Source organism: Montipora foliosa, chromosome 3 (assembly GCF_036669935.1).
Source record: "Montipora foliosa isolate CH-2021 chromosome 3, ASM3666993v2, whole genome shotgun sequence".
Lineage (NCBI taxonomy): Eukaryota > Metazoa > Cnidaria > Anthozoa > Scleractinia > Acroporidae > Montipora > Montipora foliosa.
The window spans coordinates 30,212,430-30,234,243 of NC_090871.1; the positions used below are offsets into that span (position 1 = coordinate 30,212,430).

Sequence of the window (21,814 nt, forward strand, 5' to 3'; positions counted from 1 at the left end):
AGGACCTTGGTCTTTTCATACTTCAGAGTAACAAGCCAGGAGTTACACCAGTGACTGGACTATGGAGGTCAGTTTGAAGATTTTCACAATCCGACTCTGAATTAACTCACGCAGTCCGATGAAGAATACTGTCGTCAGCAAAGAGTCCACAGTTACACTTAACTGCTAAAGGAAAGTCATTAATATAAACAAGAAAGAGCAAGGAGCCCAAATACTTCCTTGAGGCACGCCAAATGTTACCTCAGACTAGCCGGAAGAATGGCCATCAATTTCTACTCTTCGTCTTTTTGTAGTCAAGAAATCTGAAATCCATTCCAATAATAACTCATTATCAGAAAGAAAACTCATTATGTGATAGTGTATAAGACGTTCTAAAGACTTGACGTTTGCTCCCCCGACTTAAAAATTGGAAATACGTTGGCCGTCTTCCAGTCAATAGGTAGTGTGCCGCGAGAAAGGGAATAATTAAAGAGCCTCGTCAAAGATAGAGCCAGTTCCATGTCGCTTTGTTTAAGCAACCGCGGGGAAACCCCATCTGGTCTACAGGCCTTGTTTACACTATTGGTACACTATTAGTGAAAACTATTACTAGTCTGTTTATATTGTATGTGACAACAGGTGGGATCTGAAGAGGAAATGGAAGCATCCCAAAAACCCATCAAATCACTCAGGACAACGCAGAAATAGTGGGTGAGTGAAGTTTATTCATCTGGCTGTCCATAAAATGGATTTTGAAAAGAACCGTCGCGATTTGAAGTTTTTATGGAACATTCTCCTCGATCAGTTGCATCGGCAGTTACAACTGTCTCAAAATAACGTGACGTCGCGCGCTCTCGCATCCTTAGGGTTGTCGTCCTGTGGTGACTCGTAAAACACCTCGGTGGCGTAGAACAATAACAATACCACTTGCGCGCCCGTTTAAGCAATACCGTTACCACCTTGCGCGCCCGTTTGAGCAAATCGAGATAGATTCCCTCTACAATATCTACCAATTTATACATTTACCCTTTTTACGCGGGGGCAATAATACAATGCGACACCTAGCCATTGAATGTGAGGTGATACAGTCTGCAGTTCAAAAAGAAAACAACATAAGAATAGGCACGTATTGCGTATGTGTGGTAGTGCAGTAGAGCTGGTCTTGTTTTGTAATACTCGACACAGTGCTTTATTCAATGTTTATTAGACTTAACATGAGAATTTTATTCCATAAGGCTCATTTGTACAAATCTATACGCTTTATTTTCACTAACAAGAAAACTATTTTAATGAAAATTCTCGTCTTATGTGTAATAAACAGCTCACGACATAGAAAGTGCTTTGAACGGGCTTGTATTCACTCGTTGTTTGTGTCAAAAACCCTCACTCGCTCGTACCTCGCCCGTTCGGGTTTTTGGCACAAACAACTCGTGAATAAAACCCCGTACCCCGCATTTTCTATGACGTAAACTATATTTATTGCATTACTGTCAACTGGGCTGCGTTTTGCTTTCCAGGAGATTAAAGTTTTCTTTGCGTAATTGATCTCGCAGAGAGTGAGCCTGAAGCGAACGAAAGAGGCAGCTCTCTGATCGGAAGAAACACATTTTTCTTCGAAAGACAAAGGTTTGTGGTAAAGGAAGCAAGGAATCGTGGTTATGCGCGAATGGAGGAATTAAGATGCGCGGTATGATCTTGTTACACAGAAGTGCGCCGTTTTTCATTTCGGTTTTCGTATCCTCAAACTATAGATAGTTCCACTGTCACGCAACAAAAAATGAATTCGAAATCACTCGATGAAAAAGGCCAAGAACTTGAAATGTTGAAGGAAACAGAGAGTTTTGTATGGAGACGGCATGTGGTCTGCGACCGGCAATCAACGAAAACATCTGGAGCTCACTTGCGATGATAGCGCCTACTTTTCGCTCATGAGAGAAAATACTTAATGTACTTGAAACGATCAAACTGCTGAGATTCACGGTGCTACGCAAGGTGACAAATGCTGTATTTTCGAAACGAAAGACGTCACGGAACTGGAAAAAAGATATCGCTGTAGGTCATCTCAACCTCCTTTAGATAAGAATTCGGAAGACCTTGCGATTTTGATTTAAAAATTTGATGACGTCACAGTGAAACCCATCTATTTTTTTCTTTCTCACTCTCAAGTGGAATCCAGAAGGAGATCCACGTTTTGTACCATGCCTGCTCAAGACCTATTAAAATCTCCCTTCAATTCCACACACGAACCGTCCTTAAATTACCACAAGCATAATTGAACATCTCCCTTCCCCTCGGCAGCATTTCTACCATTTAGGTAAACTACAATCCTGGTCAAAACTGTTGGGACAATTCGCGCTTTTCCCCCTCCCCCCATAACAATGTTGATTTTTCACGGTCTCCAAAATCAAGATCCGTTCATCGATCGCTGGCATGTTTCAACACTGTCTGGAGGGAAGGGGGGCGCGAAAAAGGCAGCGAAAGAAGAACACACGTTGCTCATATAACGATGGAGGCATGTACAGTAAATTCTCTACCTTTCGCCCAAAATTTGACAAGTGTCCCGAAGTGTTTTGACCCGGATTGTAGTTATTGTGTTATTGTTAACAGATAAGTTGAGCTGCAGTAGTTTGAAATACAAAATTACAACTAATATGGCCCTTATTCGCGACGCGGCCATATTGGCCACAGACAACAGATTTCGCACCGCGAACCCCGAGTTCCCCGAAATGTTTGGGAACGAGTTTCGGTGGGGCAAAAAGTTTTCAATCCCTCGGGATTTAACATGGCCGCCGTGTGATTAAGGCCCCCATTGGGTTCCAAAAATGGCACTCTGACAAAAATCTTCAAACTATGTATTATATTGACTGTCTCGTTGGCACTTAGCGATACATGTAGCTGCGACTAGTTGTAAGAATAAATAATCCGGGAGCTTCCCTTTTAGGCTTGGCTAAATCTATATATTTGGTTGAATACAGAAAGCCAGATATTACAGTAGTTAAGGAAGAAAAGGAAAGAAAAGTTGTAGAATAGGCCATTTCCGAGTTCAAGCCTGCCTCATCTTCAAAGCGAGTCTAAGTGCGAAGTTTTTGTTATGAAAATTAGTTTTCATTCATATGTAAAGTAGAACTAATTACCATTACAAAAACTTCGCACTTAGACTCACTTTGAAAAGGAGGCAGACATGAACTCGGAAATGGCCTATTATATACATAACATAGTTAATACAAATTTAAATTAACGAAAAAATTAGGCACTATCAAAAATACCATAATACTCTTTGTTTGTCCCTCCGAAATTTTGCATAAGTTTTGTTTCCAGTTTCTCTTGGGACTTATAATGGTCCCAAGAGAAAATAATAACAATACTTACGTAAAATTTTGGAGGGACAAACAAAGAATATTGTGGTATTTTTGATAGTGGCTAATAGACCTTTTTACCGATTCAGCGGCCATTTTGATTGCTATTGTTTCGAATAGCCATCATGGGATGCCCAGGGGGCGAATGCATATTAATTTGCCCCCTGGGCATCCATTATGTCTTTCGAAACAATAGAAATCAAAATGGCCGCCGTATCGGTAAAAAGGTCTATTAACAACGAGGAATTACAGAAAGAGGGGAAAATGTATGGTCGTACTGGGCGGAGTCGCGAACCATTCAGCTATTATGGGATATAATACGAACTTGCAGGAGACCAGCTCCCAGATTTCTTCACAGCTCAGACGGCAGAGCAGGGCAAGCGCAAGGGTTCGAGTCCCCTTGAGGCCTTCATGTTTTTGTCAGGCTTCTTTTGCAACGGCAATCACGACCAGGGACATGGATGGAAAACGCTTGCTTTCACCACTTTCTTAAACCCTAAATTCCAGAGTCCAGAAATCCTGGCGAAAATCAACTCGATAATAACTCTATAACCTCCTTATGCCCAAGTATTCGTTATCAGGGACAATGGCCTTGCAAAATTCTCTCAGTGCTGTAAAACCCAAAACAAATGAACGTTTACCAACTCTGACCAACTCTCACTGTTGCTCGAAACTCAGCGAAAATACGCGCATGCAAGTATCAGTGGGTGTAAGTTTTGCTTCACATTAGTTGAAAATTAGTTTTAGTTTTTTTTGAAGCGAGAAAGCTCTCTAGAAGTTACAGGCAAAGTGATAAAACAAAACCGGCCACATCACGCATCGAAAAGATCTTTAATGTATTTGTTGTATTTTACATTACATAACATATAAAACGATTTTGAACTATAGGGATCACGTGGCGAAAATAGTAAAAATACTTCGCGAAAAGCTCTGCTCAACTTTTGCGAGAGGTTTTGTGCAATCTGGAGTGGCAGGGTATCAAATCTAACGTCTTCTTGGTCTTCATCCAAGGTAGTAGAACCCACTGTAATCGAAACAGAAGTGTCCATTCCAAAGAGCTTAAATACTGAGATAAGGTGGAAGGTACTAATAGTATTTGCTTAGGTCTTGCTTTTCTCTCGCCCCGTATTTAACTCAGAGCATGACTGGTGCCTATCAAAAGGAACACAGCGTTTGGAAACGTTCTTGGCAATAAAATTTTTGTGCCAATAAGAAGTATTGCGACACCAGGAAATTTGCTTTTCTCAGAAAGACTTACTGACTGGTATTCATCTCCCATAATTTACTTGAATGTCACTCCATTATCAACTCTCTCCTCCCGAAGAACCTTGAAGTTAAGAGAAACGCAATTACAGACGGTAACGCGTCCTTGGCTTCCGCACAACTCTCTACTGAAGCCTTTATACACGCGCTAGTAGATTTGTGCCGTGAACAGCGAGCGGATTGAGGGCAAAGATCGCTTGCCCAAATTTCTACGGTTTTCAGCGGGCGCAACACATAATCCAACCAGAAACACCTCGTACTTGAAATTATACAAACTGCATATGTCTTGGTTCTATGCGCATTACGTTAAACGAGTCCAGAGTTGTTGTTGTTCTACGCGAACGAGCGTTCTATGCGTTTAGCGTCTGTTTTCATCTTACAGTCCCGACCATAAAAAAGCAGCTCCAAATCAAGCCTTCCTCATCATTTCCCCTCAAAAGTATGATTTCAGCAGCAAAAGTGACTGCCCCTATCAACAGAATAGAAGCACCTTCAAATCTGCCGAGGTGCGGGTGGATACCACGGGAAGAACCGGACGACTTTGACTATGGCTAATCACTTCCATCCTCATCAGTAAAGGACCGCTTACACGCTGTTGATGGATTAGATATAGATGATGCACTTGATAGCAGATGTTATCTCCTTCCTCCGCGTCCTCTCCTTCCTCCTCGTGGCTTTCCCCTTCCTCTCACAGGACTGTCACCGGGTGGAAATGCCCCTCTGTCATCATCCTGCCATGGTCCGTCTTCAAATGTCTCCTCTGGTCCTCGCCAGCCATCATGCGGTCCTTGATCTACAGAAGGGTCAAAGTATACGTATCATAAGTTTCTTGTAAAACGTTTTGAGTAGTAATGTGAAGTGCTAGTTTTCTACCCATATAGACCATGTGAGCGTTAGCCCTACTAATGGAATTGGGCCCACACAAGGACAGAGAAAAACTCTGACCAGGGTGGGAATGGCCCCTTTGCAGGATAGTGATCACATGGTACAAACCCGCCATACTGGGACGCAAATTGCCCACTGGGACATCTAAAACAAAGAAAATTTAGATTAACTAGCCTTTGTTTTAGATGTCCCAGTGCGCAATTTGCGTTCCAGTATGGCGGATTTGTACCATGTGATCACTATCCTGCAAAGGGCCCATTGGACCCAAGACCTTCGGGTTAGATCCCCGCTGCTCCACCAACTGAGCTACAAGGTCAGACGGAAGCAAGACGTGGGAATTTAAGATGTCAATGTCACGGCAATGAATTTGTACAAGTACAAGGAGGGGTTACGTTTTTGCGAACGTTGGCCGTGTAGCACTTATTTTTCAACAACAACATTTAAATAATGTTCAATTTAGGAAATACGCTATGTGAATGAGATGAATTTTTATACTTTTACTCCTTCTATGTACGGGCTGCTATAACAACGTGACCTGTGAAGGAGATCTCTGTGTCCCATTTCACCAAGTTGATCCTAATTCAGGAGAATATTAGCACAGTCTTCAACCAATTAGAGAGCTATAATGCGAGCCGGAGAAAGTAAGATTCCTGAGAGTGAGACGAGATAGATTACTTGAACTGGTGAAGGCATCTTTATTGAAAACGTCGGAAGAAATAGCAAAAAAACCTTAACAGAAATTTTGTGCAAAGAGACAAGCAACAAATAAAACTGACGTTCCCGTTGCCGTTGGAGAAAACGATCTTAATATTGTTTCAACTGAAGATGCTTCAAACGCCAACAAAAGAGAACGAGGAATGTGAAGTGGATGGACTTCTCAGTTTTTTTCTGTGCAGGGGAAGGCATAATTCGAGTCACCAAAATACTAAGAATGAGAAAAAAAACTGTAACCTAAAAGGGAAATGCACACAGTTCTCACGCATTCAAAACGTTTGTTTTGTTCGCCAAATTGTCCATCCACCTAAAGAAGGTTCGTTTCACGAACGAAAGGTGCTGAAAAGGACAACTTTCAAACAAGTGAAATACAAAAGTGAAAATTGTAAAAACGTAAAACTACTTGTTTTGGAATCGTTGCTTGTATCAAACACCACTGATTCAATGGTAACCTTTAAACGTACTTGCCGTCCACGCAAGACTACTTATGTCGTGGAACGAATCTACTTTTGGTGGATAAAAAAGCCAGATACACTTATAGACACCTTTATTTACCCTTAGGAAAAAAGAAAAAGCGATTATCGAGCTAAGATATAACTCTTTAATCCAGGTACTGAAATTAAGTAGAGAAAAATAAGTGATTAGCAAGCTAAGAGAAAACTCTTTACAAAGATCCAGAGCCACCTTAAAATTCTCCAATTGAAAGGTGGCTATAAATCCTTTCCAGATAATTTTATCTTAGTCTGTTAACCCCTTCACAGCAACAAAAATTGGTGGTCACCGGGTTCGCTTTTCAGATATTGGCATTTCACGAGAAAATATAGAGTGTTTTTAGATGGCTGTTGTTTCCATGGTAACCTTTTTATGTCACAACGACGAGTGCATCTTGCTAATATGTTTCATGTGGTACCACAACTTTGCTGTTTGTGAAAGGGTTGAGTAGATTCAATTCTAGTAAATAGTAAAGTATGTTAAAAGTATTGAAAGTATTGAAACTGCTTTGAGCCTCTTTCCTTTCGAGTTTTAATTTGGGTATATTTTCATTCAAAGGTTATTTTTTCCCCGAACAGAAATGACCACTGTGACAGGTAAACTGCTCCCCGTATTTAAATTTTTGAAGCAGACGATTCATCCCTATCAACTCGTTTGATTCCCGAGTTTTTGTGTCTCACTCACCCACAGAGGCAACACCAATTTGCTCAAAACCCAATCCCGACTGTTCCGGGTACATTACAATAGAATACTACTCACCAGGTCCCCTCCTCCACTCATCCTCAGATCGCATGGTTTTGGGTTCCCTGAAACCTTCCTGATCTGTTGAACGCTTCCTTCCGCGCCTGTCCGCTCCAGCTTTCCATGAATCGTCATCAAGATTGAATTCAAACCCTGCCTGCCCCAGAGGAAGTGGTGGTGGACTCAAGCTCATTAATGGCCGAATGGCTGGTTTATTTTCCTTTGTCTCGGATGGAGGGGGAACTTGTCCCCTCGACATGCGGGGATCACGTGGTTCATCGCGTGGAGGTCCTCGAGGATCATGAGGTTGTTGGGACCCCCAGTTATCCCGTCGGTCGAAGAGACCTACAACAGGAAATCGCAAGTATTAACATACTTCTTCAGTATTTTTAACGGGAGTTTTACTCTTCATATGTTGAACAGAGGCATACAACCCTAGAATGGAGAAAGGTGAAAACTCTCCTTGGTACTATGATAAACCGTGACAGCAACTGCCTTTCAGCACAGTTCTGAAACAAGATCCAGGCCGGGGTTTGACTACAAAAGAGCACGAGAGAAGAAATCTTACAAGTACATTTTTTATTTCAGTTTACTTTCAATTCGGGGTCTATGCTTCTGGCAAACAGTAGGGAGCTTAAGCACGCCAGTTTTTGAGAAACGGACGGCAAATGAAAAAGAGTTGTTGATCAAACAGAATCAGATGAACTGCTTACCAGGAGGGTCATCCCGGCCTCTTCCTTGTTGGGGCTCATCTGAAGGGCCACCCCAGCGAGGGTCCCTATTCTCATTACGCCCTCCAACATTATTCTTGAAACCTCTCGAACTAAGCTTGTTCATGAACGGATGAGAGGATCCATGACCGGATCCTTGACTATCATCAGAGCCATGAGCAAGGGCCATGTCATGGCCACGCCCTCTTGGAGCTCCCCTCCTAAAGCCCCTGGAGCTGAGGTCATGAGGATGCCAAGAAGTCTTATCTCCCATGTCAAACCTTGGTGAAAGCTCATTCCTATTTTCTTCACGCGCATTTGGGTGTGGTTGCCAAGGCCCCTTTTCCGGCCTGGAGTTTGTGTTAGGACCAGAACCTAAATCCAAGAATAGAAAATTAACTCAAGTACTTCAGTTCGTACGGAAAAGATGTCTACAAGCCATTTCATACTGGGATGGATTCTTATAGGTATATTGATTGATGACCAGAGACTTGTAGGGATTCAAAGGACAACTACTTTTTTATGGAAAGCAGCGTTGCAACAATAATCCCAGTTCAAGTTGTCTAAATGTAAACTTCACCATATCTGTACCATATCTGTACCATATCTGTACATGAAAGGTACATCTACAACGAAAAAGATTGCTCAAAAACAATTAGTACAACAAGGAAAATTGAGAACTGAAGCTCAACGGAAAGAGCTTAATGAAAGTGTCCATATGCCTGAAAAGTTATCGGGAGGACCAAAATGCCAGCTTAAACACGGAGGAGGCGGCGTGACTGTGATTGGACAACTAAGACAATACAGTCATGTTGGGACCCTGGGGAGTAAAGAAATTTGCGGTTCACAAACTACGGTCTTGCCACCCCGGTAACGCTCAGTTTGTTAACAACGGTGGAAGCCGTGGATGCTTAATCGGTAAAGAGCATCTTTTGGAAGCTGTTTTCTTGCAATCGAGTGAACAAACTACCGCCTGAGGTCACTCGCAGGACAGCTGTTGCGTTGATGGTGGGTTGAAGTTACAGTTCAATCTGATGTGGAATTGGCCACTTTATCCAGGAATATTTGACTCAAATTGGTGGGCTCCTGCGAATGTAGTGTACTGCCTTGGGATTTTATTATACCGTTGACAACCCAGGAATTGAAAAATGGCTCAAATCGCGTCCAATCTGGAAAACAACCACACAGGAAGGTAGCTACACCTGTACCTTCTATGGCAAAAAGGTCAGGCATTTTAATTGAGAATCTTTTCAAAATTATCTTTCTTGAGGCTTTTATCTGGATTCCCGTACATGTACAAATCCTCATATTTCTGAGCTTGGGTAACCTTTGCCTCACATGACCCTTTCAAAAAAGACATCTACCTTGATTAGGAAACTCGTTGCCACCTTGTGAGTTAGGTCCACTCTGTGGTCCGCCAGATCCCTGCATCATTTGTTGAGATTGCGATGATGGAGGAGGCCCAAGTAACCCAGGTCTCGAGTCCATTTCATAATTTTTTGGAGGCGACCCCAGGATACCCTGTGGTCCATTACGATTTTCACCAGGAGCTCTCCTGAAATTTGCACCTTCCTCATCCTGTCTGAAATCCCGGCCTTGTCTAATATCATTAGGGGCCTGATCACGCCAGTTGGAGGGTTTAAAGTCCCCAGGAGGGCCTCTTGGTTCATCCCAGGAGTCTCTTGCCGGTCCTCTTCCATCAAATTGACTATGACCAAACTGCTTGCGGTCTCCTTGAGCCCCATCAAATAGCCTTTGCCTTGGCTCTTGCTTAAAACTGTTAGCTTGTATGAGCCTTTGTGGAGCAGGGGGTTCAAATTGACCTTTTTGGTTCCTTTCCATAAGCCCTCCAGGGTTAAATGGCGGGGCTTCTGGTCGCAATGTGGAATTCCCATTTTCGTGGCCAGAGCGCATTTCTCCCAGAGATTCAAGTCCTGGAATTGTTGGACTGTTTTTGAAAATTGGAAGGGTAAATCCAGGATTCTGCGATTCAAAATGCTTTGGTCGCGTGGGCGTGATCTTGCTTGCTGGTGAATTTCCAAATCCCAGAGAGGGACCTACAACAGATCAATGTGAAGTAATGAATAATTTATAATTGAAGTCAAATGTCTTATTCCATTGATATCAACCCCAGTTTCACAAAAAGGGTTTGATAGAAGAAGAACAGAAAAATGCATGTAGTCACACCTTTTTCTCCCAAGTCATATCTGTCAATATCTGGAAAATCGTCGGCTGGATTAAGAGTTGTGTCCATTCCTGGGATAGCTGTACTCAAAAGTGGATTTTGGTCACCATCTGAAAGCAAACACATAGGGTGTGTAGAGTTTCAATGGGCCTCTCAATAGGGATTTTCAGGTAAATGGTATTGTCACTGCACACTAAATAAAACAAAGCAGCAATAAACAATGAGTGTGTGAAGACAAATTTGTGTAAAGGGAAACAAAAGGAAAGGTCAATCTAAATCTTTCTTCAAGTGAGCCCTTCCAGAGGAGGAAGCTTTGTCTCTGCCTTTGCTGCCTTGACCTTAGACTGTGGGCAGTCCCTTAATAAATCAAGGAAGGGTTACGTTTTTACAAACGTTGGCCGTACACAAGGACAGAGAGAAAAATTCTGACCAGGGTGGGAATCAAACCTGGTCAGAGTTTTTCTCCGTCTTTATGTGGGTCCATTTCCATTAGTAGGGCTAACTCTCACATGGTTCATATGGGGTAGAAACCTAGCACTTTACATTACTCTCTAATTAGTTAGGTCCCTTAATAAATCAGTCGAGCGGCCCACTCTTCTGAGGCAGATGTGTTTTGTCACGCAATCTAACAAAAAGACTGAGGTGGAGCCTCCCTCGGTCTTTCTATTTGTTTGCATGATAAAACACGACTGCCTCATAAAAGCCGGTCGCTCGACTGATTTATGAAGGGACTGCTTGCAGTCTACCTTGATCTTGACCCAAATAACAAGAATAAATGTCACTATATATTACTTTTCAAAGTGTACACGAATGTTAGTCTTTCAACACAGTGAAAATTATGGTGGATATGTCTGTTGCCTCCACTAAATGTTCGATAGCATATTCATGCCTCAAGGTAGATTTGTAAGCTGCACTAACCAATAGTGCACATGCTTATCACTTTCATAATTCTTTTTAACTCAAGGTACAGTGTTTGTTTTTCCCCAAGTTACCTAGCATAGACAATCAAATAATGTTTATTCTCCACTTCTACCCAAAAAGCAAACAAATTGTGACTTAATGGTCTGACTTAAGGTGACTGAACACAGTTTTTAAGCACTTATACTTCCATTTCTGCCGTATATGCAGTTTTTGCCTAGAAGCTTAAACTTGGTCACTGATAAGTGCTACCACAAAGGTTTATATTTTTGACAGTCTATGTGCTCTGCAGGATCTGACTATGGATATCTAGATTACAACAAGGCCTAAAGGATGTTTATTCCTCATTTATGCAAAATGCACTTATTTGTGGGTTTTTACAGTACTTTTTTTGCAAAATTTCCAAACTATGCAAAAGTGCAGAGTCACTTTAGTCACACAACGCAAGCAGGCAATCTGATAAATTCTGGATAACAGACTTCGGAAACAAGTTTTTACCCAGAGGGTAAGTTACTCCTTGTGGGAGGCATGGTGGCCTCATGGTTAGTGCGCTTGACTCCGGATCGAGTGGTCTGGGTTCGGGTCCTGGCCAGGGACATTGTGTTGTGTTCTTGGGCAAGACGCTAAACTCTCACAGTGCCTCTCTCCACCCAGGTGTATAAATGGGTACTGGCGAAATGCTGGGGGTAACCCTGCGATGGACTAGCATCCCATCCAGGGGGGAGTAGAAATACTCCTAGTCGCTTCATGCTAAGCGCCGGCCTGATGGGCCTTCTGGCTCGTAAGCAGTGACTTTCTAAAACATTGAGGAGACATCACTTACACAGAAAATATTAATATTGTTGGCAAATCTATTGGATGCAAGACTTACGCTGCTTTTTAGACATTATGGTATTTTTTAAGAGGATGAGAAGCCTGGTTCAAGTAATGTAAAGAAAAGGTTACAGAATAACCTCCTTGTTTAATTAATCGAAAGTACATTTCTACCTCTCCAGCAGAATTCAGAATCTTTTGAAATTAGGCTGACCACTGCCCTGGTAATGAAAACCAGCATTAAGAGTCTCCATTCTTTCCTTTTTCTTTTTCCTTACGATGGTAAAAATAACCTAGAACTCACCCGCATCATCCTCAGTATCAAGAATATTCAAGTTGTATTTGTCTCTCATCCTGTCACCAAGTCGGTTGCGTGTCCAAAATTTGCTTAAGAAAAGCAATGAAGATCAATGAGACTGAGTAACAAATATGACAGGGTCCTAAAATAAGTAGTGGGTTTGATAGTTCTCTTTACTTGAAACTATTGGAAACCAAAATTATTATGAAGTCAGAAAAAAGACCAGCTCTCAGAGAGCTTGATAGCTCAATTGCATGAGCACAGTACCAGTATTGTAGAGGCCATGGGTCTGAATTCCATTAAAGCCTGAATTTGTCATGCCTTCCTTTCGTTACCACTTAAGTAAAGTTAGTGACTGTAACAGTATAAAACCTTATTATTCTTCTTTCCACACTTAAATATGACATAACTTTCATCTACAGTCTCTTTATATTTACATCCTTTAAAGGTTTATTATGAAGTCAAAAAATGACCAGCTCCCAGTTGGCTGGAGAGCAGCTTAACTGGTAGACTAGAGCACTGCACCAATATTGCAGAGGTTATGGCTTCAAATCCTGTTCAAGCCTTTCCTTTCATTACTACCGGTACTTAAGTACCATTCAAAATACAATGACCTAGGATTTTAACACCAATTAAAGTAGACAAGGTATAGTGCAAGTGCCTTCTGTTGCCTTCTTTTTGGGTGCAAAGTGCAGCCATAGCAATTTCACCTCAGCCATCACTATAGACCATGAAATCATGAAAAGCTCTGCACCACCAAAAGGGTATTGATCATATAGTCACTATGACACTACATGATTGCATGATTGGTGAGATCCAATCTTTCTTATCACTAAAAAAGCAAAAAAAAAAAAAAACAATATAGCTACATTATCACACGCCAAATGGAGCTACAATAAGCTGCACTCGTTTAAGCAGACATGTCAATAAATTTGGAAGTAGAAGGCTTATAATTAAAAGTAGGTGACCATGAAAGTGAGCTTGGCACACTTAACTGAGGATGGAAAAACGTTCTTTCTCAGACGCCATGTTGTTTCATCACATTAAGCGCAAGACTGTGAACTGTTCAGTTCAATGTTCCAGGCAATTCACATCACTTGCACCAACGATCAAGCAAGAACAGTTTTGTTGCGATTTCTCTTGTCTAATCTTTGAAAATATGCCGTCAATTTCACTCACAAAGGGGGGGGGGGGGGGGGGAATGTTTTAAAAGTTTCTTCCATGATAATTAAACAAGTGTAAGATTTTTCATCTTGACTGGTGGTAAAATGATATGATGTAGACCATTGACGATGGCTTACTAGCTGGTGGTTTTGGCCGGCTATTGGCCCTTATTGACAGCCCTGTTTAAGGGGTGATTATGTGGTAAACAGCTATTTTACCTGGAGTGGTCATTGGATCCCGAACACAGTATGTGTCCCAAAGGGTGCCATGCTAAGCTCCATACCATCCCTTCATGAGCTTGGTCCATGTTACCTACATCCTTCTCAGCCCTGATTCAAAATGTACAGCTTCATAAGTAATAATATCACATGGCTCTCTAGAACCTCTAATTCTTATTGAAGATGGTTAGGTGCCAGCTCTATTGCCAGTACACATCCTCTGTAAAATTTACCATATAGAGTGGAACCTTCATTCAAGGGACCAGGACCAGGACAGGTGTCTCCTGAATAGAGGTTGGGTTGGATACAATTATTATTAGCATGAACACTTTTCCGGGACCAAATTGTGTCCAGTGAAAGGAAGTGTCCCCTGAATAGAGGTGTCCAAAAGGAGAGGTTCTGCTGTATTTAGTCAGTTAGGAAAAATAAGAATTACGAAGGGTCTTCACCCTGGTATTTCAGAAAAAAGTTCATACCTACACCAAGGACATTCACAGCTTACCTCCAAGGGAAAGGGGACTATCAGAATTTAAGATTTTAATGTTAGGTACAGTGGAGGTAAGAAAATTGCAAAACATTGTGTTTTACAGAATAATCAACGCATTTTAGACATGTTGCAGTGCAACGCACCTAACCGTGGCCACCCAACAAACTTACACATTTGACAACTACTTGTAAATAATTATGTCAACTCAACAACCCATGCAACGGTGTTCAACTTATAACCATACAAACTTTGCAAGGAGGCGTAACGTGACTGTCAATCAAATTTGCACACCCTTATTGGCATATAATTTGTAAGAAACTTTGTTAGGTGGCCACGGTAAGGTGCGTCACACTGTAATGCTATACTCACCCAACCACCCAAAACATCATAGAGCCATCAGAGCCACCACTGACAAACAGAGATTCATGGATAGGGTGCCAGCTAATTGCTAAAACAACAAGGATAATAATAATTCATGGTCCAACAAAGACAAAATGATTCTCACTCATTTTATAAACTGCAAAAAAATCACCTCACGACACAAAGCAGATCTATAGTAATCAGGTGAATGAGATAAAATGTGTTTACTATAACTAAATTTAAAGACAGCAAATTATGCAAGAAGACTTGACAGAAAACCAAAATGACCAAAACAACAAAATTATTGTGACATGGCACAGTTATTGCAGAGAAGGGATGCTGGTGACTGAACAAGATGATATTAACACTTAAGAGTTCTACTTTGCAAATTTCAAACAAAAGTAAAAAAGCACCAACGGTAAAGGAGACCTTTAAAGGAATTAGTTAAAACAAATCATGTCTTTTTGATAAAGAACCAATCAAACTATCATTGTAAGACCTTGTTCTTTGGCAAGAGTGGTCAACTGAAGCAAAATCAAAGAATCCTTCCAAATATAACTTATATCAAATATTAATAAAATGAAAATGTACTTAAACTCCAATAAATCGTCTGTACATAGTTAGCCTCCTAATATATCCATCAAAAGTAAACATGTTTGACCATTTTTAAATTCTGCTTGGGATTTGAAAACGAAAAAAGAATGTTTTCTTTTGGTAGGAAAAACATGCATATTCTTGGTGCAGATCAATACTAACTTAAAACCTTATTTAAAAAGCAACCCTTTCTAATCTTGTTAGATTCCACTCTCTTAAATCACCATTTTTCAGCACTACAAATCACTCTACATTTCTCTAACCTGTGGCTTCTCTCTTGTGACCTCGGAATGTTTGCATTTCTTTCATTGCACGGATATCAAACAACTTCAACAGATGATCACGAGAAGCTGTCAATAACCAGTTTCCATTCTGGTTCCATCTGACCTGCATTACTGTGCTTTTGTGAGCATGCCTTCATATGGACACAAAACAAATGGACAACAGGAATTTCAACAATAGGTCTTGAGACAATTTAAGCAGTCATCAATAAGGTTAGGCAAAGACTTAACAATTATCAATATAGTGATTGTATAAGAATCTGATATAAAAAGTTTTAAACCACTAGCTTATAGACCACTTTCATAAATGGCGACCAACTTTACATTCTTTTGTATTTATGTTAATTGGACCTACTGCCCTCATTTTAAAACAAATATTCTTTTGAAATTTGCTTGTCGTAACGAGGTTAGTAGGGCTTATTAGCTTTAAAACAAAAGAATAATTTATTTGGCCGCCATTATGAAAGAGGTCTATAACTGGGTTGAAAAGACAGATCAAATATTTCTTTTTTTTCTTCAAGGGGATAAAATTAAGTAATGAGAGAAAATCTAGGCCTCTCAAAGCAAATATGACTTACAGAGTTGTCAATGGATATCCTGTGCGGGGATCCCAAAGTTTGATTGGTTGTTGGCTGTCCTTACTTCCAGACACCAAAAGACTCTTTGTTGGATGCCAATCCACACATTTGACATCAGCACCATGCCCTGTAAAAAAAAGATGCCTATTGATGACAATACACTTTTGCCTCAAAGTGGACAGAGTTGGTACAGTGATGGGAGCTTTTGCTTTCCATTTGATGTGACATAGGTTAAATATGTTAGGTTTCTTTTATACTCCAAGAGGTCTACCTATGTATAGACCTAGCTGCTTTTCCCTCCTATTAATAACCAAATTTTGTATTGACATACAGTAATTTGAGTACGTTTATTTCTATTGTTCTTGGAATGGATTCCATTAACCAAGACAATATCCAATTACAATGTTTCCTGGAGTGGTGATCTCAACCACAAATCTTTAGTGGAGTTAATGGGTGAGGAGTTAAACCCTGCCTTACAATCACTTAGTTGAACAGAGTTATGAAGATGGCTCAAGTGTCAATGGGGGCACCGGGCTATAATGGAATCTCAAGAAGCGTAATGTACTGAATGGTAAGGAGGAGGTAAGGAAGGGTGTCCAGCTACAAAATCCTGAAGGATGGCGCATGGGTCAGAAAACCATTGCTTTCATCAGGGATGTTTCCTTGAGCACCAGCACAGTTATTGCAGGACTTTCTGTCAGCCCTCTCTCCAACAGCAACAGAGTCACAGCGCTTAACCAACTACTGCTGTCGGCTTAGTAAGGGCCTTTGAAGAACAGTCCACTGCCCAAGGCATCAATTACTGATCAAAGAGGCCAGTAAGTTTGCAAAGGGAGTTAGAGATTTTCCTAGCCCCTTCTTTACAGAGAGGAGGTACTAATGGCAAGAATCAATACCTTTTTGAGAAAGTTGTGACTGCTGAGCACCATGGCACGATCCAAGAGGAGAGGTGGCAAGAAAAGTTCCAAATGTCAAGATGGGAAGAGGATGATCTAACCCCCGCATGGATGCTTTGCTTGGCTGAGGGAGTGGCCAGGTGCACCAATGCATACCATTGCAGGCATGACAGAACTTTATGAACAACCTATTCAACACAGTTTTACTAATCACAGAAGATGTGCACCACTCAAGGAAGTAAGCCAAAACTATGCAAATTATGTGGAAATGCTCCTGGAAGCCTCCCACATTTTTTAGTGGGTTGTTTGGCACTGGCTCCAAACAAAACCTAGCATGGCACAACACACCCTTGCAGGTGCTGTTCTTGAGATACTAACTGGAAGAAATCTGCGATTGGTGGATGCAGTTCCACCTTGGCACTCACCAGTGATGCAAAATGTTATTTTATGTAAGTTTTAGAATATTGACATCCAATCTTTGATTAATCAGTAGCCAATTTAGGCTAGCTAGGTCCTCTTGTCCAGCAAATCCCATCAGAACAAAGCCTGTCCACGTATTCTGCAGGCTGGAGGGAGGAACTGGAGGGAGGGAGGGGAGCTTTTAGGTAGAAAGTTCATTATCAAAGCGGTTAAAAAATGAAAATTTAAAATAGTTTGTCGTTGCTGCCCTAGGCCTGATTTTACAGTCATGGTTACTTCTAGTTCTTGTCAGGCCCATCAAAGCAAAATATTTGGTGTAAGCCATATCAGTATAGCCACGAATTATCTTGCAAAGTTGAATCAAGCAAAAGTATTTCCTTCTGAGCGCCAATGTTGACCAGTTAAGTTCAGCTAGCCTTTCCAAGTCAGATTTCTCTGGTCCATATAGTAAATGAGTAGCATGCTGCTGGATGGATTCAATACTATGAATGTGTTTAACCAAATAATTATGGATTCTACACTGGGCAGGCATATTCTCAAACAGGACAAACTAAAGAACTAAAAGCCGTTCTTATGGCCACAGGATCTTTGGATCCAAAAGTTCTCTTTATTAAGCTAGACACTTGATTTGCCTTAACAACAATATAGTTGATATGGGAGTGCTACCCCAATGAAGATTCAATTCAAATGCCCAAGTGCTTATGCTTCTTAACTGGTGCCAGAGTATTGTCATTCAGCACATATTTATGAACTAAAGAACGCTTAGATTTGGTAACGTAGGGATTTACACTTTTCCTCTTGTACACTCTTCAGGTTGGGAAAGACTCTTGCCTAGAATTTTGAATCTTAAACAGCACACTGTATTGCTATTTCAGGTTAAATGTGATTCTCAAAGTGGAGACCAAGTCATTTTGACAGTTACCTCTAAGTACTTTCTCTTCAGAACATCGATAAAAATCCCAAATTTTTACTAAACCATCATCTGAACAAGAGGCAAACTTGTTGTCTGTTGGAGAGAAGCTGAAAGAGAACATCACAATCTAGTTTTATTTTTATGTAATACAAGCCAAAAGTTACTTGATAACAATACTACAACCCTGGACTGAATGTCCAGGTTGCATCACAGTTCTTTTCTTTCCTTAAACAGCGCACATGGAGAAGCGAATTAAGGCTTAGCAGACCATTATCCTGTTTCACTCTTCCTGAAATTATGTCAATAATACTGTACTGGATGCAAACTTTGCCCATTCATTTGACCCATTGAAGCTGGAGAAAGGAATAGGTTTTTCCTAAAAGGGCATCAGAAACTGCCTACAATGCACAGACATCATGATGCTGGGATAGACCCTTACCTCTCACTAACCCAGCTATGCACATTAGTGTGGAATCTCCAGGAAAAAAAAGCTGTGGGCTAGTCTTAACCTATTGACCCTAAGAGTGAGAATTCATAGATTTACTCTGTCCAGCACAACTATTCTGGCAGCGAGGGGTAGGGGATGAGAGGTAGGGGGTGAAGGGTACCATAGCTGGAACAACCCAAACCTTTACAAAAATGGTAACATTAGGCCTAAACATGATGCTGATAATGACCAGGCCTAAGGCATTTTTGTAAAGGTTTGGGTTGTTTCAGCTATGGTACCCTTCACCCCCTACCTCTCACCCGCGGAACAGTCGTGCCGACACTGTCTCATGCCAGACAATTTTACTCATCAATGGGTTAATTAATGACTGTTGTCATAGTCAAAATGAATTTTAATCTTAGGTTAGAAAGAATGTCTTTAATTACTTCAATATATGGAAAAAGGTTCTCTTGGCAAAGTAGCTGACGCTTTTCGTCAACTGTTGGTAATTACTGAAACTACTGGGTTAGGGTTAGGGTTATTTCAATCCACTGAATTGTTACATATCTCCACTAAAATCCAGACATATAGGCAATGGCAAAACGGAGGATTTGGCCAAATCCACCACATGTCACCCTCTTTGCAAATTTAGCCAAATCTGCCACTGCCTGCATTTCTGGACATGTGCTACATCAATGTCTCCTTAACCCATTGACTCCTAGCTAGGAGTGAGACTCAATAGATTTGAGTCATCAATGGGTTAAAGGTTACAGCTACTTAAATGAAGCTCTAACTTGTGTCTGAGGTGGATTTTCTCCATAGCAAGTCATCACAAAAACCTTATTTTTGATTATCCTCATCATGCTGAGAGTTATGGCTGCCATGCTACAGCCCAGATTGGAAAATGCATTTTTGAGAGTGCCCACTGGTAAGAGGCACAAGAAAATCATCAAAGCTGACCTGAGAATTACCCCGAAACAATCTGAATGGACTGGGCTGAATGAGAATGGTCAGGGCTGGCTGGACATTTCAATAGTATTATATTATTATTATTAGTAGTAGTAGTAATAGTAGTAGCATTAATTTCAACGTAGTTACTAAAACAAGGAATGACCGAAAATGATCTAAAATGAGCTACAACAGTATCTAAACTGAACTAAAATGAGCTACAACAGTATCTAAAATGACCTATTCATTTTAGGTCATTTTAGATCATACTAGATACCGTTGTAGCTCATTTTAAGTCATTTTAGTTCATTTTTAGATACCACTGTAGCTCATTTTGGGTCATTCCTTGTTTTAGCAACTATGTTAATTTCAATCCAGGCACACATTTAATTTTTTTTACATCCACTTTGACTTGGTGCAACAAAGAAAAACATTACAATTTTTAAGGGTGGCACTGTGTACAACTTATTTTCTGCATCACTTTTTTGTGACCTTGGCATTTCATGATGGGTAATCAGTTAATTTAAAAGAAGAGCTGTCAAAAGTATATCACTATTACCCTCAAAGGGCTTAAGTAAGTTTTTACATAAGGTTCTGTATTTAGTTATAATTCAAGCAGCAGTTTACACTTTTAGGCATCAAGACACTTTCTATATGTTCGAAGGGGTCATGTCATAATGTAAATTCAAGTATCCTTTTGGAAAGTAAGCTTGTTTCAAAACCACCATACTTAATGGTGGGACATCTGCAACCGAGTCATTTTAAGGATAACAAAGTTGATTATCATTCATCCTGATGTCATGTGGTTCACTGTTAAAAATTGTGCTACTAAAAATGTCCTAATTCACAGCCCAGTGCCATGGTGTGTCCCTTTACAACATTTCATATTAACCAGGGTCTGGAAGGGCAGGCGAAGTAGTGTCTAGATCTTGAATCACAGGGTCATGTAACTTTTTTTTCGGAATTCATGTATCATGTACATGTAGTTGGATAGAGAATTGATCAAGTCTACATATGATTACACAGTTTTCTTTGTGATGACTATACTTCTACATGTACACATGACTACAGGAAAAAGATGGTATCATTTGACCCTTTAATGGGAAGGAAATAAAAAGTATGGTGATCAAATCAAGGATTTTTTGCTCTTTGTTTGACTGTGATAAAGAATAAAGGCAATGAAGTTCATTGCTATTACTTGTATCACATGTTTTATTTCATTTTCCAACTAACCAACCTCTCATTGGCAGTGACCTGGACTGATGATTACAACACATCCTCTCTCAATGTGTCTCTCAGTTCATGTCAACTACAAATGAGTAGTACGGAACATGACAATGGTAGATTACATTACATAACAATGACAGAAGACCTACTCCGAACCATATAGACAGACAAATTACATTTTCACGACATTATAATAGCAGAAATCTTGATTCACACTCTACAACTTGACTACTTGAGTACTTTTCTCCAGTTAGTCAATCAAGGAAAAAAAAACACTTGGGTTGTAAGAGATGGATCAAAGATCCAGAATACCTTGCCCTTTCTCAGTTTGACAGAAACATTTTCATTGACCACTTTGAAATTACATTCCTTTGATTAAAATAATGCAACTGTCATATGATCAGTAATTAAAATTAACTGGATTTCTGCAACTTGTGAAGGTATCTGAAAAATTTTTTCAAGATTAGTGCTATAACCATGACTTTCATTTTGCACCAAGTGTCTTTCATGAAAACATTATTTTCAATTATTGTCTTCACTTCAATTTATGTACCTCTTTGAAATTACTGCCGTAAGATTGTCAACTTAATTCAATCAGTCTTTAGCAAATGCTGTAACCCTGCTCCGAATTAATTTATGTCCGGACATGTCTGTTAGTATGGGGATAAAATATCAGAATTATTTTTCCATATGAATATTGAATATGTGTCCTCCCACGGCCTTGCTTAGAACTTTGACACGTGACAAGAACAATGACTGTATTATTGTTATTATTATTTGCAATTATATAATATTGTTATTGTCGATGTTGTCTTTTCCTTTTGATTAGGTTGTGGTACAGGTTGCCCAATTTTTAATATGTGATGTGCAAGAGATTACTGGTAGCTAATCCCCTAGAATATACTTAATTGCCTAATTTCTGGTTCAAAGGTGACTAAATAGCATCA

At 40.3% G+C, this 21,814-nt stretch overlaps 1 protein-coding gene across 1 annotated transcript in view; it reads right to left on the minus strand.

Annotated features, from left to right (window-relative positions):
• Window positions 1-4,063: 4,063 nt before the first annotated feature.
• LOC137997268 (uncharacterized) overlaps window positions 4,064-21,814 on the minus strand; it is a 30,365-nt gene continuing 12,614 nt past the window's right edge. Inside the window, exons 6-16 of the mRNA XM_068843156.1 lie at window positions 18,275-18,372; window positions 16,037-16,163; window positions 15,441-15,592; window positions 14,593-14,671; window positions 13,737-13,847; window positions 12,361-12,443; window positions 10,328-10,435; window positions 9,505-10,197; window positions 8,144-8,515; window positions 7,449-7,775; window positions 4,064-5,391 (exon numbers count right to left, since the gene is read on the minus strand). Coding sequence (XP_068699257.1) covers window positions 5,234-5,391; window positions 7,449-7,775; window positions 8,144-8,515; window positions 9,505-10,197; window positions 10,328-10,435; window positions 12,361-12,443; window positions 13,737-13,847; window positions 14,593-14,671; window positions 15,441-15,592; window positions 16,037-16,163; window positions 18,275-18,372 — 2,308 coding nt within the window. The 3' untranslated portion in view covers window positions 4,064-5,233. The remainder of the gene's footprint in view (window positions 5,392-7,448; window positions 7,776-8,143; window positions 8,516-9,504; window positions 10,198-10,327; window positions 10,436-12,360; window positions 12,444-13,736; window positions 13,848-14,592; window positions 14,672-15,440; window positions 15,593-16,036; window positions 16,164-18,274; window positions 18,373-21,814) is intronic.